The sequence below is a fragment of the Mobula hypostoma genome, chromosome 5, assembly GCF_963921235.1.
Source record: "Mobula hypostoma chromosome 5, sMobHyp1.1, whole genome shotgun sequence".
Lineage (NCBI taxonomy): Eukaryota > Metazoa > Chordata > Chondrichthyes > Myliobatiformes > Myliobatidae > Mobula > Mobula hypostoma.
In genome coordinates, this window is record NC_086101.1 from 162,785,466 (window position 1) to 162,800,815 (window position 15,350).

General features: G+C 40.1%; 1 protein-coding gene across 2 annotated transcripts in view; it reads left to right on the forward strand.

The window, feature by feature from the left end:
- Window positions 1–15,350, forward strand: part of iqgap2 (IQ motif containing GTPase activating protein 2) — a 289,641-nt gene that overhangs the window by 121,387 nt on the left and 152,904 nt on the right. For both annotated transcript variants that reach the window (XM_063049287.1, XM_063049288.1), the window contains exon 3: window positions 5,247–5,403. In XM_063049287.1, the coding sequence (XP_062905357.1) occupies window positions 5,247–5,403 (157 nt within the window). The remainder of the gene's footprint in view (window positions 1–5,246; window positions 5,404–15,350) is intronic.

The following is a 15,350-nucleotide window of genomic DNA, read 5'->3' on the forward strand; positions in this document are numbered from 1 at the left end:
CAGTGGCTGCACCTCTGGCACAGAGTCTGGCCCTATGGCTCAGAAGGGTAGGGAAAGGAAGAGGATAGCAACAGTAATAGGGGACTGTATAGTTTGGGTGTCAGACAGGCAATTCTGTGGACGCAGGAAAGAAACACGGATGGTAGGTTGCCTCTCAGGTGCCAGGGCCCGGGATGCTTCAGATCACGTCCTCGATATCCTGAAGTGGGAAGGAGAACAGCCAGAGGCTGTGGTACATATTGGTACCAATGACATAGGTAGGAAAAGGGAAGAGTTCCTGAAAACAGACTACAGGGAGTTAGGAGGAAGTTGAGAAGCAGGACCTCAATGGTAGTAATCTCGGGATTACTGCCTGTGCCACGAGACTGTGAATAGAATGAGGTGGAGGATAAATACGTGGCTGAGGGATTGGAGCAGGGGGCAGGGATTCAGGTTCTCGATCATTGGGTCCTGTTTTGGGACAGGCGTGACTGTACAAAAAGAACGGGTTGCACTTGAATCCCAGGGGGACCAATATCCTGGCGGGGAGGTTTGCTAAGGCTACTGGGGAGAGTTTAAACCAGAATTGCTGGGGGATGGGCACCGAACTGAAGAGATGGAGGAAGAGGCAGTTGGCTCACAAATAGGGAAAGCTTGTAGACAGTGTGAGAGGGAGGATAGGCAGGTAATAGAGAAGGATGCGCTCAGACTGATGGTTTGAGATGTCTATTTTAATGTGAGGAGTATTATGAACGAAGTGGATGAGCTTAGAACGTGGATCAGTACTTGGAGCTATGATGATTACAGAGACTTGGATCACTCGGGGGCAAGAATAGTTACTTCGAGTGCCAGGCTTTAGACGTTTCGGAAAGGACAGGGAGGGAGGAAGAAGAGGTTGGGGGCGTGGCACTGTTGATCAGAGATAGTGTCACGGCTGTAGAAAAGGTGGAAGTCGTAGAGGGATTGTCTATGGAGTCTCTGTATGTGTCAAGTCAAATTAGTGTTTCTAGAAAATATTGGGACCTGGAGGCAAAATAAAATGAAATTTAAAAGCAATAGCAAGAATCTACTGATAGACTGATGGAACTCTCTGCCCGAGTGCTGCTTCTGCCCGGAACATCGGGAGGATCCGGCAGCATCACAGAGGCAGTCTGGCAACAGCATTGAAATCTGCAGTAAGATGCTGAACTTTAAATAACTTGAGAGACTGTTTCATGAAAAAAAAGAGCACTGCTGTCACTGCGTTTTGGGTCGGCGCTAGCTTCACGTCACAGGGATCATTGCGCACAGGTGCTTCTGGGAAATGGCGCGAGTTTTAAGAAGAGTTCGGGAACCTTCAGGAAGGGTCACCCAGTTTGAAAACATAACGGTCTATTAGGGAGCGGAGAGGTGCAGGTCGGAATCCATCTACAAAGTCCGGAGAGGTAGCCAGTTTTTCATCTTGTGACTAGTGTCTAATGGTTGACGGAACTAATGGATCTATCAAACTGCCGCACTTGTGAAAAATAAAAGGAGGAAAAAGGAAAAGTTGTTTGGTCATTGAGTGGAAACTAGTTAAAAAAAACCTTCGGGTAGACGCATTCAATCCCTGTCAAGTGTGGAAGCTGCACGTGTTCAAAGAAGAAAAAGAAATCCGACTTGACAGTATGTAGATAAGTCTACAAGAGGAGAGGCTGTACTTGATCTAGTATTGGGAAGTGAACCTGGTGAGGTGTCAGATCTTTCAGTGGGAGAGCATTTTGGAGATAGTGATCACAATTCTATCTCCTTTACCATAGCATTGGAGAGAGATAGGAACAGACAAGTTAGGAAAGCGTTTAATTAGAGTAAGGGAAAATATGAGGCTATCAGGCAGGAACTTGGAAACATAAATTGGAAAAAGATGTTCTCTGGGAAACATACGGAAGAAATGTGGCAAATGTTCGGGGGATATTTGCGTGGAGTTCTGCATAGGTACGTTCCAATAAGACAGGAAAAGGATGGTAAGGAACAGGAACACAAAGGCTGTTGTAAATATAATCAAGAAGCAAAGAAGAGCTTATGAAAGTTTCAAAAAACTAGGTAATAATAGAGATCTAGAAGATTTTGAAGATTATAAGGCTAGCAGGAAGAAGCTTAAGAATGAAAGTAGGAGAGCAGGAAGGAGTTTAAGTATGAAATTTGGAGAGCCCAAGGGGCTATGAGAAGGCCTTGGTGGACAGGATTAAGGAAAACCCCAAGGCATTCTACAAGTACGTGAAGTGCAAGAGGATAAGACGTGAGAGAATAGGACTAATCAAGTGTGACAGTGGAAAACTATGTCTGGAACTGGAACTGGAGGAGATAGCAGAGGTAATTAATGAATACTTTGCTTCAGTGTTCACCATGGAAAAGGACCTTGGTGATTGTAGGGTCCTTGGCAATTGTAGGGATGACTTACAGCTTGAGCATGTAGATATTAAGGAAGATGATGTGCTGGAGCTTTTGGAAAGCATCAAGTTGGATAAGGCACCAGAACCGAATGAGATGTACCCCAGGCTACTTTGGGAAGCGAGGGAGGAGATTGCTGAGCCTCTGACGATGATCTTTGCATCATCAATGGGGATGGGTGAGGTTCCAGAGGATTGCAATGTTGTGGATTTTGTTGCCTTATTCAAGAAAGGGATTAGAGATGGCCCAGGAAATTATAGATCAGTGAGTCTTACTTCAATGGTTGATAAATTGATGAAGAAGATCCTGAGAGGGCAGGATTTATGAACATTTGAAGAGGCATAATATGATTAGGAATAGTCAGCATGGCTTTGTCAAAGGCAGGTCGTGCCTTATGAGCCTGATTGAACTTTTTGAGGATGTGACTAAACACATTGATGAGGGTAGAGTAGTAGATGTAGTGTATATGGATTTCAGCAAGGCATTTGATAAGGTACCCCATGCAAGGCTTATTGAGAAAGTAAGGAGACATTGGATCCAAGAGTATATTGCTTTGTGGATCCAGAACTGGCTTGCCCACAGAAGGCAAAGAGCGTTTGTAGGTGGGTCATATTCTGCATGGAGGTCGGTGACCAGTGGTGTGCCTCAGGGATCTGTTCTGGGAACCCTACTCTCCGTGATTTTTATAAATGACCTGGATGAGGAAGTGGAAGGTTGGATTAGTAAATTTGCAGATGACACAAAGGTTGGGGGTATTGTGGATAGTATGGAGAGCTGTCAGAGGTTACAGCGAGTGATTGATAGGATGCAAAACCGGGCTGAGAGTTGGCGAACAGCATTCAACCCAGATAAGTGTTAGGTGATTTATTTTGGTAGGTCAAATATAATGGCAGAATATAGTATCGATGGTAAGACTCTTGGCAGTGTGGAGGATCAGAGGGATCTTGGGGTCTGAGTCCATAGGACACTCAAAGCTGCGGCGCAGGTTGACTCTGTGGTTAAGAAGGCGTACGGTGCATTGGCCTTCATTAATTGTGGGATTGAGTTTAAGAGCCGAGAGGTAATGTTAGAGCTATATAGGACCCTGGTCAGGCCCCACTTGGAGTACTGTGCTCAGTTCTAGTCGCCTCACTGCAGGAAGGATGTGGAAACCTTCGAAAGGGTGCAGAGGAGATTTACAAGGATGTTGCTGGATTGGAGAGCATGCCTCATGAGAAGAGGTTGAGTGAACTCGGCCTTTTCTCCTTGGGGCAACTGAGGATGAGAGGTGACCTGATGGAGGTGTATAAGATGCTGAGAGGAATTGATCATGTGGATAGTCAGAGGCTTTTTCCCAGGGCTGAAATGGCTAGCATGAGAGGGCATAGTTTTTAGGTGCCTGGAAGTAGGTACAGAGGAGATGTTAGGGGTAAATTTTTTACGCAGAGGGTGGTGAGTGTGTGGAATGGGCTGCCAGTGATGGTGGTGGAGATGGAAATGATAGGGTCTTAAGAGGCTTCTGGATACGTACATGGAGCTTAGAAAAATAGAGGGCTTACAGGTAAGCCTAGGTAATTTCTAAGGTCAGGACATGCTCAGCACAGCTTTGTGGGCTGAAGAGCCTGTTTTGTGCAGTAGGTTTCCTATGTTTCTCGACAAGTGGCCAACCACAGGTGTTGAGCACTATTTGCCCGAAGTGTCTGGTTTTAAGGCGCCAGTAACCCACCTTTGCCCCTTCACCTCTCAGTAGGTATGGTTCTGCCACGCTCAGTAGGTCTGATGCATTTGAAAGCCAGGAGCTGGACTTGGTCATCGGAGGCTATTTGATATACACGCCATTAGGAGCATTTCATAGGCAGTGGGAGCTTTACCACCCCTCCCCGCCCCCCACCCCCGTCGGCTATAACAGCCTTAAGGAACCAAGTACCTACTCATTAGTGAATTTAAGCTTGCGGAGGAAATGAATGTGGCCATAATTATACTGCTTTGGAATTATTCAGAAATAACTGAATTTGTGAAGATTTTTAGGTAAAATGAAAACTTTCCCCTGGAAGAGTACTTTTTTAATGTAATGTGGTTTATATTTTAGAAAACCTCAAGGCAGAATCTGTAGTTGGTCAAAGTAAATCAAAGTACATTAGCCCATTGAAATGTGTGATATGATTATCCAACCTATCCCAAACTAGTTCTGTAAGTTGGATGCAGAATTGGCATGGTCATAGAAGACAGGGTAGTGGTGGAGAGTTATTTTTCTTAGAGGTCTGTGATCAGTGGTGCTCCTCAATCATCAAAGCTGTGAACTATTTATAATACCTATTAGTGATCTGGATGAAAATCTAAGTGTTTTGATAAGTTTGCAGATAACATGGAGGTACTGTATAGTGGACTTGTTGGATACTGTAATTTACCCTTCATGTAGGTGGATGACAAAGGAATCCATGGAAGGTTGACGGGAATTTGAGATGAATAGGCTACTAGGAAGTAAGTGAAGCTGTGGGATTGCTCTGCAAACCTGCAGAATAATTGGGTAAATGACCTCCTATGTTGTGACAATTATTGATAGAAGTCAATGTGGTTATTCTTCATAATCTCTCCTTCCCTTCAACATCTTGTCCAGTGATGCTCAAACTAAGAACTGAGGAGAATAGAAAAAAAATCCAGAGTTGTAAACTTGCCACATTTGTTCTGCTATCATTGTGCAGTGGTCGTAACTCATAGCTTGTGTCTTGTGCAGGCATGCACGCTCTGTAAAAGGACTTGAAGACATTGCCTAAATAGAAATCCCTTGTGTGTAATCCTGTTTCAGATGGTAAATGTTGGGCAAGTCTTGATGAAACATGGAAAAAATGCTCATCAGTCTGTTGTAATTTCTTTTCTAGATGGATGGAAGCCTGCCTACGTGAAGAATTGCCCCCGACCACAGAGCTTGAGGAAGGGCTGAGAAATGGAGTTTATCTTGTTAAACTTGCTAAGTTTTTTGCCCCTAAATTGGTGTCTGACAGAAAGATCTATGATATTGAACAAACAAGATTCAAGGTATGGAAATAATTTGTCACTGCAATGCATAAGAGTGGAAGATCTCAATATTACAGCACAGTTGATCAACTGTGTATAACTATCCTTAAACTTTGATTTGGATCTGCTCTCCGGAACGTGCCATTTATGGTTTTGGAATTATTTATGCTTAGCAGTGGCCTTTGAGTACATCATTGAAATTTATAATCCTTAAGAAAGACTCCTGCATGAATTCACTAAATGAAACTCAATCTCAGAAGTGAAGTCAAATGTGATGCCACCGAAACAAAGTATGATTAGAGCATCTGAGCAGAAATTTATTTTTTTATTTGCCCATTTTTTTCTCTCGATTTTCTGTGTTTATTCCCTCACGGTGGTGACTTCCACTAGGTCATGACACTGGGCACTTGTTGTCCTGTATCTTGGTAACTAGCTATTTGTAGTCTTGATTATAAATTTTGACAGACTGATTAGTCATATGGCACATTTCAGTGGAACCCAAATCTGTTCCTTTCCAGAAACCTAGCTGACTTGTACATATCCATAACCTAACACGTGTTATTATTGGTAACAACAATCTTGTCAAAATTATTTTGTTGCTGCTTTCTTTCCCAGTGACACACCACAGCAGAACTAGTGATACTGAAGCTAGAGTCACTACAACACACATGGTTAAAATGGCTATGTCTAGACAGATTAAAAATCACCTTGACAGTTTCCTTATGTGCATAACCCAAAACAGTACTATTGTATACCTATGACATTCCCTATTTTAAATGTAAGTGATGTGTTAATGTGCATATCTTTAGTATTAGCTCATTTGTAATTTGCTAAATGTATCTTTATTGGCACTTGTAAATTATATAAAATACCTAATGTGCCATATTCCTGCATTAATTTGCATTCTTTGAACTGCGTCATTGATGTGCATACAATGTATATATAATATTTTTCCTGTTCACACCTGTTATGCTTTTACCTAACAACACACATCAAAGTTGCTGGTGAATGCAGCAGGCCAGGCAGCATCTCTAGGAAGAAGTATAGTCAACGTTTCGGGCCGAGTCCTGATGAAGGGTCTCCGCCCGAAACGTCGACTGTACCCCTTCCTAGAGATGCTGCCTGGCCTGTTGCATTCACCAGCAACTTTGATGTGTGTTGCTTGAATTTACAGCATCTGCAGAATTCCTCGTGTTTATGCTTTTACCTATGTTATTTTGTTCTGGCAAATTTCATGTAAGATGTGTGTGAGATGCTGAATACATTGGTTATTACCCCTGGTAGAATGGAACCAATCTTGGGAAATATAATGATGCTTTGAAGTGTGTTGCGTGTTTGCAAAATCTTGCACTCTGTTTTCATATTTAAGTTTCAAAGTCAGTTTGAATCAGCCACCTCCTCATAACAGATACCTATACACTGATTGCCTGTGCTATGTGCAATCTGCTGATGAGTTGATGCCATCGACGGCATCTTTTTGAAAATACTGTTCAAAATAAATTTGGTTAACATTCGACACTATTTATTGTAACTGTTGGGTGGAAGTTTATTCACTGAAGTCTTTCAATCATGTTGTAAATGCTCAGTATCTTTTAAATTTCAATGATGTGTTAATGATATTGAGTGTCAAATTTTTCAATGCTTATCACGGCGAGTGTTGATACAAATTGTATGCCATGGTAATAGACAATAAGGAAGGAAAGAACAAATATGGCTTCAAAAGACCGGAAGGGATTTATGTCCTTTTGTGGTATTTTATGTTGTTGGAATTGCATTTTCACATTAATATCTGTTCTCTTTAAACTTGACCTAATACACAGTATTTATCTTCCCCCCCCCGCCCCCAGAAGTTTTTATGTTTTATTGTTTTACAACACTGAATCACAGTGGATTTAATTGGCTTTTTTGACACTGATCAACAGAAAGACTCTTTCATGTCAAAGTGATAACAGATCTTTATATTCCAACTTGCTGAACAAGTCCCACTGAATTCCATGACTGTTGTTCTGTCTTTCTGCTCACATTTTATAGTTTTTTATGAATACAGGGCCTGTGCCTGTATGGCACACCACTAGCTGGCACACCCTGCCAGGTACTTCACCATGCCACGCCTCTAGCTGGGACAGATTTGTAAAAATTTAGGAAAGAAGGATGGGGAGAACGTAGCAATCATTGGTAATAGGGTGGAGACCAAGTGAGAGAGGCTAGGGAAGAAAATAGTTGACTGAGAAAGGATGATGGGGGTGGGGCTTTCATGCAGCTAATCTGTTTGGAGGAGGTGTAAATAGCGGAAGAGTGGAGCAGATGGAAAAAGAATTTGTTGGAACTGAGAAGTACAAAATACAGCGATTGCTGGAAAAACTGAAGTAGAGGTAGTTTGCACAGCCCTGAAATGGGCATTCAGCCCACCACATCCATACTGGTACTTTTGCCCATTGACAATAATCCAATTTTTTCTGCATTAGGGCCATATCCTTCTATGCTTTGCCTATTGGAGTGTTTGTTTAAATGCTTCTTCAATGTGGTAATTGTAACTGACTGCTCCATCTTCGCTGGCAACAACTTCTAAATATTAACCACACTTTTTTAAAAAAAATAGACTTTCCTTCGAGTTCACTTTAAAACCATTTCTCTCACCTTCAACCTATGCCCCCTTGCTTTTGATATCAATTACTTGAGTAGAAGATTCTGACTCTCTACCCTATCTGAGCCTCTAATGCAAGCTTCAATTTCCAAACACAATGCCAACGGTACCTTTGGCATTACACCCACAAAACCCACACTGCAGTATCCATTTGGAATAAATTTGTGCGTTTAATTCATCAGTTACCTAGAAAAAGAAAATACGGCTCAAATTTTTTGTCAGCAAAAACTGTGAATAAATGAATGCTAGAAATATGCCAAACATATTTTTCATCCAAACTATTTTGCATGTTCTTTAAATATCATATTTCATTAGTAATCAGTTATGGAATCCAGTAGTCAAGTGTTGGAGTGAGAGTTGACCCGCATAGCAATAACCAGAATCATGTTTACAGTATTATCACTGAGCTGTGTTGTGGAATTTGTTGTTTCATGGTAACAGGACAGTGCAAAACATAAAAATTGCTATGTGCTACAAAAAGAAGGTCGAATGCTGTACTGAGGTTGTGTTCATGGACCATTCAGAAATGTCATGGCACAGGGGAAGAAGCTCTTCCTAAAATATTGAGTGTGGGTCTTCAGGCTCCTATACTGTACCTCTGACAATAACGAGAAGAGGGCGTGTCCAAGATGGTGAGGGTCCCTAATGATGGATGCCTTTCTGAAGAGGTCCTCAATGGTTGGAGGACTCCGTGATGCAGCTGCCCTCTGCAACCTTTTCCAGTCCTGCACTTTGTGATGCATCCTGTCCAGATGCTCTCCATGTAGAAATTTGTTAGTGTTTGGTGACAGGCCAAATGTCCTCAAACTCCTAATGAAGTACAGCCACTGGTATTCCTCCTTTGTTACTGCAACAGTGTGTTGGGCCTGGGAAAGATCCTCCAGGATGGTCATGCCCATGAAATTGAAGTTGCTCACCTTTTTCACAGCTAAGCCCTCAATGAGAACTGTTGCATGCGCTCCTGATTTCCCCTTTCTGAAGTCTGCAATTAATTCCTTGGTTTTGCTGACATTGAATGCAAGGTTGTTGTCATGGCATCACTCAACCAGCCAATCAGTTTCTCTCCTGTATGCCCCTTCATTACCGTCTGAGATTCTGCTAACAGCCCAGGCTTCAGTCTGCTTTGCTCCAGGGAAAACTTACCCAGACTTTCCAGTCTCTCCCCAGAATTAAAATAATTCCAATGCAGGCAATATCCGGTAAATCTCCTCTCTAAAGGAAAATGCTGTGGAAATTCCTTGTGGAGGAACTCAGAGCTCAGTCTCTGTGATGTAGTATGTGACAGCTGATTTACAGCCTGTAAATGGCTGTCAAACCTAGACATCACGTGCATGCAGTTCTGGATAGCTCATTGTGTAACATGGATGGCAAGAATATGGAAATCCTTTGGCGATTTGCTTGAATTTTACCAAGGCTGAACTTTGAATGGAGATTGAGATTTGATAGAAGTATTCAAAGTTGCATAAATAAGGGTAAGCTGTTTTCAGCAACCTTCCTTTGGAAAGCCCATCCACTACACAAGCCTTTCCTGTATCCTGGTTTCAACAAAGAATGGCAACTTTATGTGATGTTCTGGTGTCGGTTTAAAGTGTAGGGTTAAAATAAAAATGCTAAATGCTGAAATCACTCAGTTGAACCTGTAGCATATGTGGAAAGAAAAACAGAGATGCATGGAGCTTAGAAAAATAGAGGGCTATGGGTAACCCTAGGTAATTTCTAAGGTAAGGACATGTTCAGCACAGCTTTGTCAGCTGAAGGGTCTGTACTGTGCTGTAGGTTTTCTATGTTTCTATGTGATACTGCAGGTTGCAGTCTCTCCATTGAAACTAAGAAAGACAGAAAATTGCAGAGAGGACAGGGAAAATATGGACAGGGCAAAGGGAACATCACAGACAGGAGAAAGCCAGGGTTATGCTAGGGATGGGCTACAATCAAACTCACTTTGTCAGTGGAGTAAAGCATGGTCTTGTATTCTTAAAAGCTATAAAGTCCAAGCAGAAAGACAGAATTCCATGACTGTGTTGTCTTGTGGGATGTGCCCAGCAAGTTGGAGTGTAAATATGGGGGAGGGAATCTACGGCATTATCACAGGTAGATGACCTGACCAACTCAGATGCATGCTGAGCAAGTGAATTTCCTGAAGTTGGCAAATTTGTTACTGATTCTGGAAGAATACAATATGCCCAGACAAGATGACATGGTGTTTCTTAAGCTTGTGTTTTGTCTCTTTTCATATCCCACCCCTGTACTATCTACTCAGTACCTTGTGGATTAGTGAGGCTGCCTTTCCTTGTAAGACAAAAGTTTTCATCTCTGTAAACTTCCCCTGACTGCCTTAAACAAGGAGACTCTGTTAGTCTGTACTGTAATTACCCAGGTGTGATCTCACTAACATCCTGTAGAATTGTAACAACGTTGCTCAACTTTCACAAGGCATCTTCTTATAATATAGGCAATGGTTATATATGCCTTCCTCATTAATATCTGTGCCTACACACTGGCTTTCTTTCTGTATGAAATTGCAGCATCCTGTTATCTCCCTCTGTTTGAACAATTCTTCCTTCCAAAGTGGATAACCTCCGATTTTCCTGCACTGCCTCATCTGGCAAATAGTGCCCACTCTCTTAATCTATCTATATCCTTTTGCAGGTACTCTATTCTATCCCTAGTTTGATAGAGCAAGGGTAGTTGAACTATCAGCAACTTTTGTTAACACGGGATGAACCTGCAACTACGTACAGATAACATCGGAAGCTGGGACTGAGCCTGGCTCACTACCCACGCCACTCTGCTGGCCTAAATAAAGATAAAGACCTAGTTTTGTCTTTGATGCTGAAAGCTGGATTAGTAAAAGTGGAACAGATATAGTTGTACATTAAAATGTCCACAAGGAGTTTAAGGTGAATTATTTTGAAAGTTACTGCAGAAGGTAAGAGTACGTTATTTGGTAATTACAAGAAGTTTATAGAGATGGACAATTTGGAAAGGAGACCAAGTCACTTTAATAAAGATAGTAGAGAAAAAGGGTGTTGGCTCAGCAAATCAGGAAGTGGAATCATTTTAGGTGGAGCTGAGAATAAACAAGGGCAGAGGATCTTCATTTAAGTGTATGTATAGGCTCCCAAACAGTTGTAGAAATGCAGAACATAAATGTCTTTTTAAATCTTTTTATTGAGTAAGTATACAAAAAAGGTAAGCCATATAAACATTAATACAATGTTAAAGTATAATAAAATTCCAAAAGATAACAATACCAAAAAGAAAATACTACAAACAATGTAATTTAAGCATAAGAAACCAAGATAACATAATAGTATACTAGATTTTATATATATCAATGGAAAACAAGAAAAAAAAAACCCCAAAAAAAAACCCACCGTGCAACTAACTAAAAGCAAAGCAAAGCAATGGGCTAACTTGAAACCAAACAGAGTTAAACTTAAAATCACGTCCTCAATCCCGACCTCCATTAAAACAGTGAAAAAAAACAAGAAGGGTAAATATTACATTAAATGAAAATATCGAATAAAAGGTCCCCAAATCTGTTCAAATTTAAATGAAGAATCATAAAGGTTACTTCTAATTTTCTCCAGATTCAAACATAAAATCGTCTGAGAAAACCAAAAAAAGGTAGTTGGAGCATTAAGCTCTTTCCAATGTTGTAAAATACATCTTTTCGCCATTAAAGTAAGAAATGCAATCATTCTACGGGCTGAAGGGGAAAGATTACTAGAAATTTTAGGTAGTCCAAAGATAGCAGTAATAGGGTGAGGAGAGATATCTATATTTAATACCTTAGAAATAATATTGAAAATATCTCTCCAAAAAGTTTCCAAAGTAGGGCAAGACCAAAACATATGAGTTAAAGAGGCTATCTGCCCCGAACATCTATCACAGAAAGGATTAATATTTCCATTTAAATTGATTAATAATTACCTTTCATATCTTGGGATTAAAATTACTTGTAAACATAAAGATTTATTTAAGACTAACTTTTTACCATTAATAGACCATATTACTCAACTTTCATCTAAATGGTTTCCCTTATATTTAACTTTGATTGGTCGTACTAATGCAGTTAAGATGTTTTTTTTGCCAAAATTTTTATATGTGTTTCAGGCATTACCAATTTTCGTTCCTAAATCTTTTTTTGATAAAGTCGACTCTAAAATTTCTTCATTTATTTGGCAGAATAAGAATCCGAGACTGGGTAAAATACATTTACAGAAAGCTAAGAGAGATGGAGGTTTAGCATTACCTAACTTTAGATTTTATTATTGGGCTATTAATATTCGACATATGAAATTTTGGTTACTTGACCGGGATATACTATCTATTCCTAAATGGGTAGCATTGGAATTACAATCTGTTCAGGGTTATACACTTGGTTCTATTTTAGGTTCATCTCTTCCTTTTGATTCGAAACGCCTTAAGCAGGTCTCTAACCCGATCGTTAAATATGCTTTGCGTATTTGGTTTCAATTCAGAAAATTTTTTGATCTTAATCAATTCGGGTTAGCGATTCCTATTTTAGGTAACATATTTTTTCCTCCCTCTTTTACGGATCGCGCTTTTCAAACTTGGAAGACTAAGGGTATTTTACGGTTTTTGGATTTATTTTTAGATGGTTCCCTTATGTCTTTTGAACAATTATCTAATAAATATAACTTATCAAGAATACATTTTTTTAGATATTTACAAGTTAGAAATTTCCTAAGTACTATACTTTCTTCCTTTCCAATGCTTCCTCCTATATATATTTTAGATTCGATAATTAACCTTAATCCATGTCAGAAAGGTGCATCGGCTATGATTTATAATATTATTATGAAACTTAGGAAAGCTCCATTTGATAAGATTAGGGTAGATTGGGAACAGGAATTGGGGCTTACCATTTCTGTGGATGATTGGGGGCAGATTTTACAATTAGTTAATACTTCCTCTATTTGTGCTAAACATTCCCTAATTCAATTTAAAGTGGTGCATAGAGCACATATGTCCAAAGATAAGTTAGCGCGTTTTTACTCGCATATAAATGTCAGTCAGTAAATTAAGTGTATGTAGCAAGGGTACACTCAGTGCACACGGAAACTTAAATCTGCATATAGACCAGCAAACTAAACTAGCAACAATCTTGTGGAAGAGGTACTTGTGGGATGTTTGAAAATGGGTTTCTAAATCATTATACTAAGGACCCAATTTTATATCTAGTATTGTGAAACAGGAAAACTTAATGAATGATCTGTTCATTTAGAAAGGCCTTAAGAGATCCTAACATGGTAGAATTTTAAATTTAAAAAAATGATTTAATCTGAATAAAGCAACTTATGATTGGCTGTAGAACTACATTAAAAGGTATGAGAGTATTTAAATAATGGCCAATATTAAAATTGTTATATAATGTTTAAAAATAATGTCCATCTTTTTAGGTAAAATGAACAATAGGAAATTTGGCCTACCAGGAGAGGATAAATGTTGAACTAGATCAAAGGAAAATACTTGTAACATTTCCAAAAGGAAGTAGTTAGCCTGAGGTTTCGGAATTCAGTGAAGAGAGACCTAGACAAAAAAAAGAGAATTCAGCTTATGAGAATAGCTAGCAACAAATATAAAATAAAGGGCTTGTAAGTTCTGTGGATAGAAAGGAAGGGAAAGCTTACCAAAAGTTAATTGAGATCACTACATTACAAGATGACCTGATCAACTAGGGGATGAAACTTTACAAAATAAAGCACGTGTTCTATTCTCCACAAAAGAAGATGCAGCCACCCTCCTGGGTGTAATGAAGGACGACTGGTCTAGACAGTGCAGAATTCAAAGGAATTATCACTTGTTTAAAAAATATAAGCAAAGTAATAGAAACTGAAAGATGAATGTCCAAGGCACAAAGGCCTGCATCTTGGGTGTTTGAAGGAAGTGGCTATGGAGCTTGTGTGAAGACTAGTTATCATCGTCCAATACTTGTGGATTCTGAAGTGGTTCTCATAGATTGGAAAGTAGCGAGTGTAGATCCATTACTTCAGGAGGCAGCATGATGAAAGATAACTAGGGACCAGTTAGCTTCCCAACGCCATTTGTGAAAATGTTAGAATCTGACAGGAAAAAAGTGATACAAGATACTTGGAAAATAATAAAAGGATTGGGATTTATGAAAGTGAAAATGTTGATGTTCTAACCAGTAGTATAGATGAGGTTGAAGTAGTTGATGTGATACGTCTGAGCATTCAGAATGCCTTTGATAAGGAGTCGCTCTGGAGATCGGTAAGCAAAATTAGAGCAGAAAGTACAGGTGTGGACTGAGGAATGCTGATCCCTGCATTCCATTTACACTTCTCTAATCCATTTGGTATTATCCAGAATCTTAGCAATTTAGGATAAAGTTCAGGCTATTTCAGCATGTCTGAGCTTTAGACATCTTTTAAATCTCCAAAGAAACGCACAAAATGTGTTAATTTTGACAGTCTTTCACCAGGATATATGGTATTTGTTGGATTCTTGTACTGCGATAATCTGCAATCCTCTGCTAGGAATTCACATGCTTTCAGGGTATATCCTTACAGTTTCTAACTTGGTCACACAATTGGTACAATCTGTTCTGTTTTTGTAACACATTGTTTATTTTAGGTTTTGGCTGCTGTTTGCTTTAGGAGTTACAGGTGCTTCCTTGTTCAATGCCTTATGGAGCTTTGTGTTTCAAAAATGTGTCCATTAAGTATTATTTACCTTTTAAAGACATCATCTTATGCGACGATTTTTCACCAAATCCACGCTGATCGGCCTGTGATCTGTTCCTCCCTCCATCGGCTTTACAACCTTTTAAAAATTTGCACGTTTCCACAGCTCAGCTATCCCATATATCCCATGGTCTTGTTCCCTCACATTCTTCAACAGGGTGCTGCCAAGCTTCAGTTCTGTGTTCCAGCAAGTCTGCTTTCTGATTATTCCCAAAACTCCTCATGAGTATCAGGAATCCCCAGCTGTTAGAGGTGCCATGCACCTTACAGACGTCTTTCCTGAGTTTACCTTTTTATTTTCGTATCCTCTGTGCTCTGCTGGAAGCTGAGGTTTTATGATCTCTGCTATTTCTAATTGGATATATTTTTCTAAAATAATCTCACCCATGCTTTATCATTATGAGCAACACTCATAACACGCTGGAGGAACTCAGCAGGTCGGGCAGCATCCATGGAAAAGATCGGACGACATTTCGGGCCGGAACCCTGCGTCAGGACTGTAGGGGGAAGGGGCAGAGGCCCTATAAAGAAGGTGGGGGGAGGGTGGGAAGGAGAAGGCTGGTAGGTTCCAGGAGAAAAACCAGTAAGGG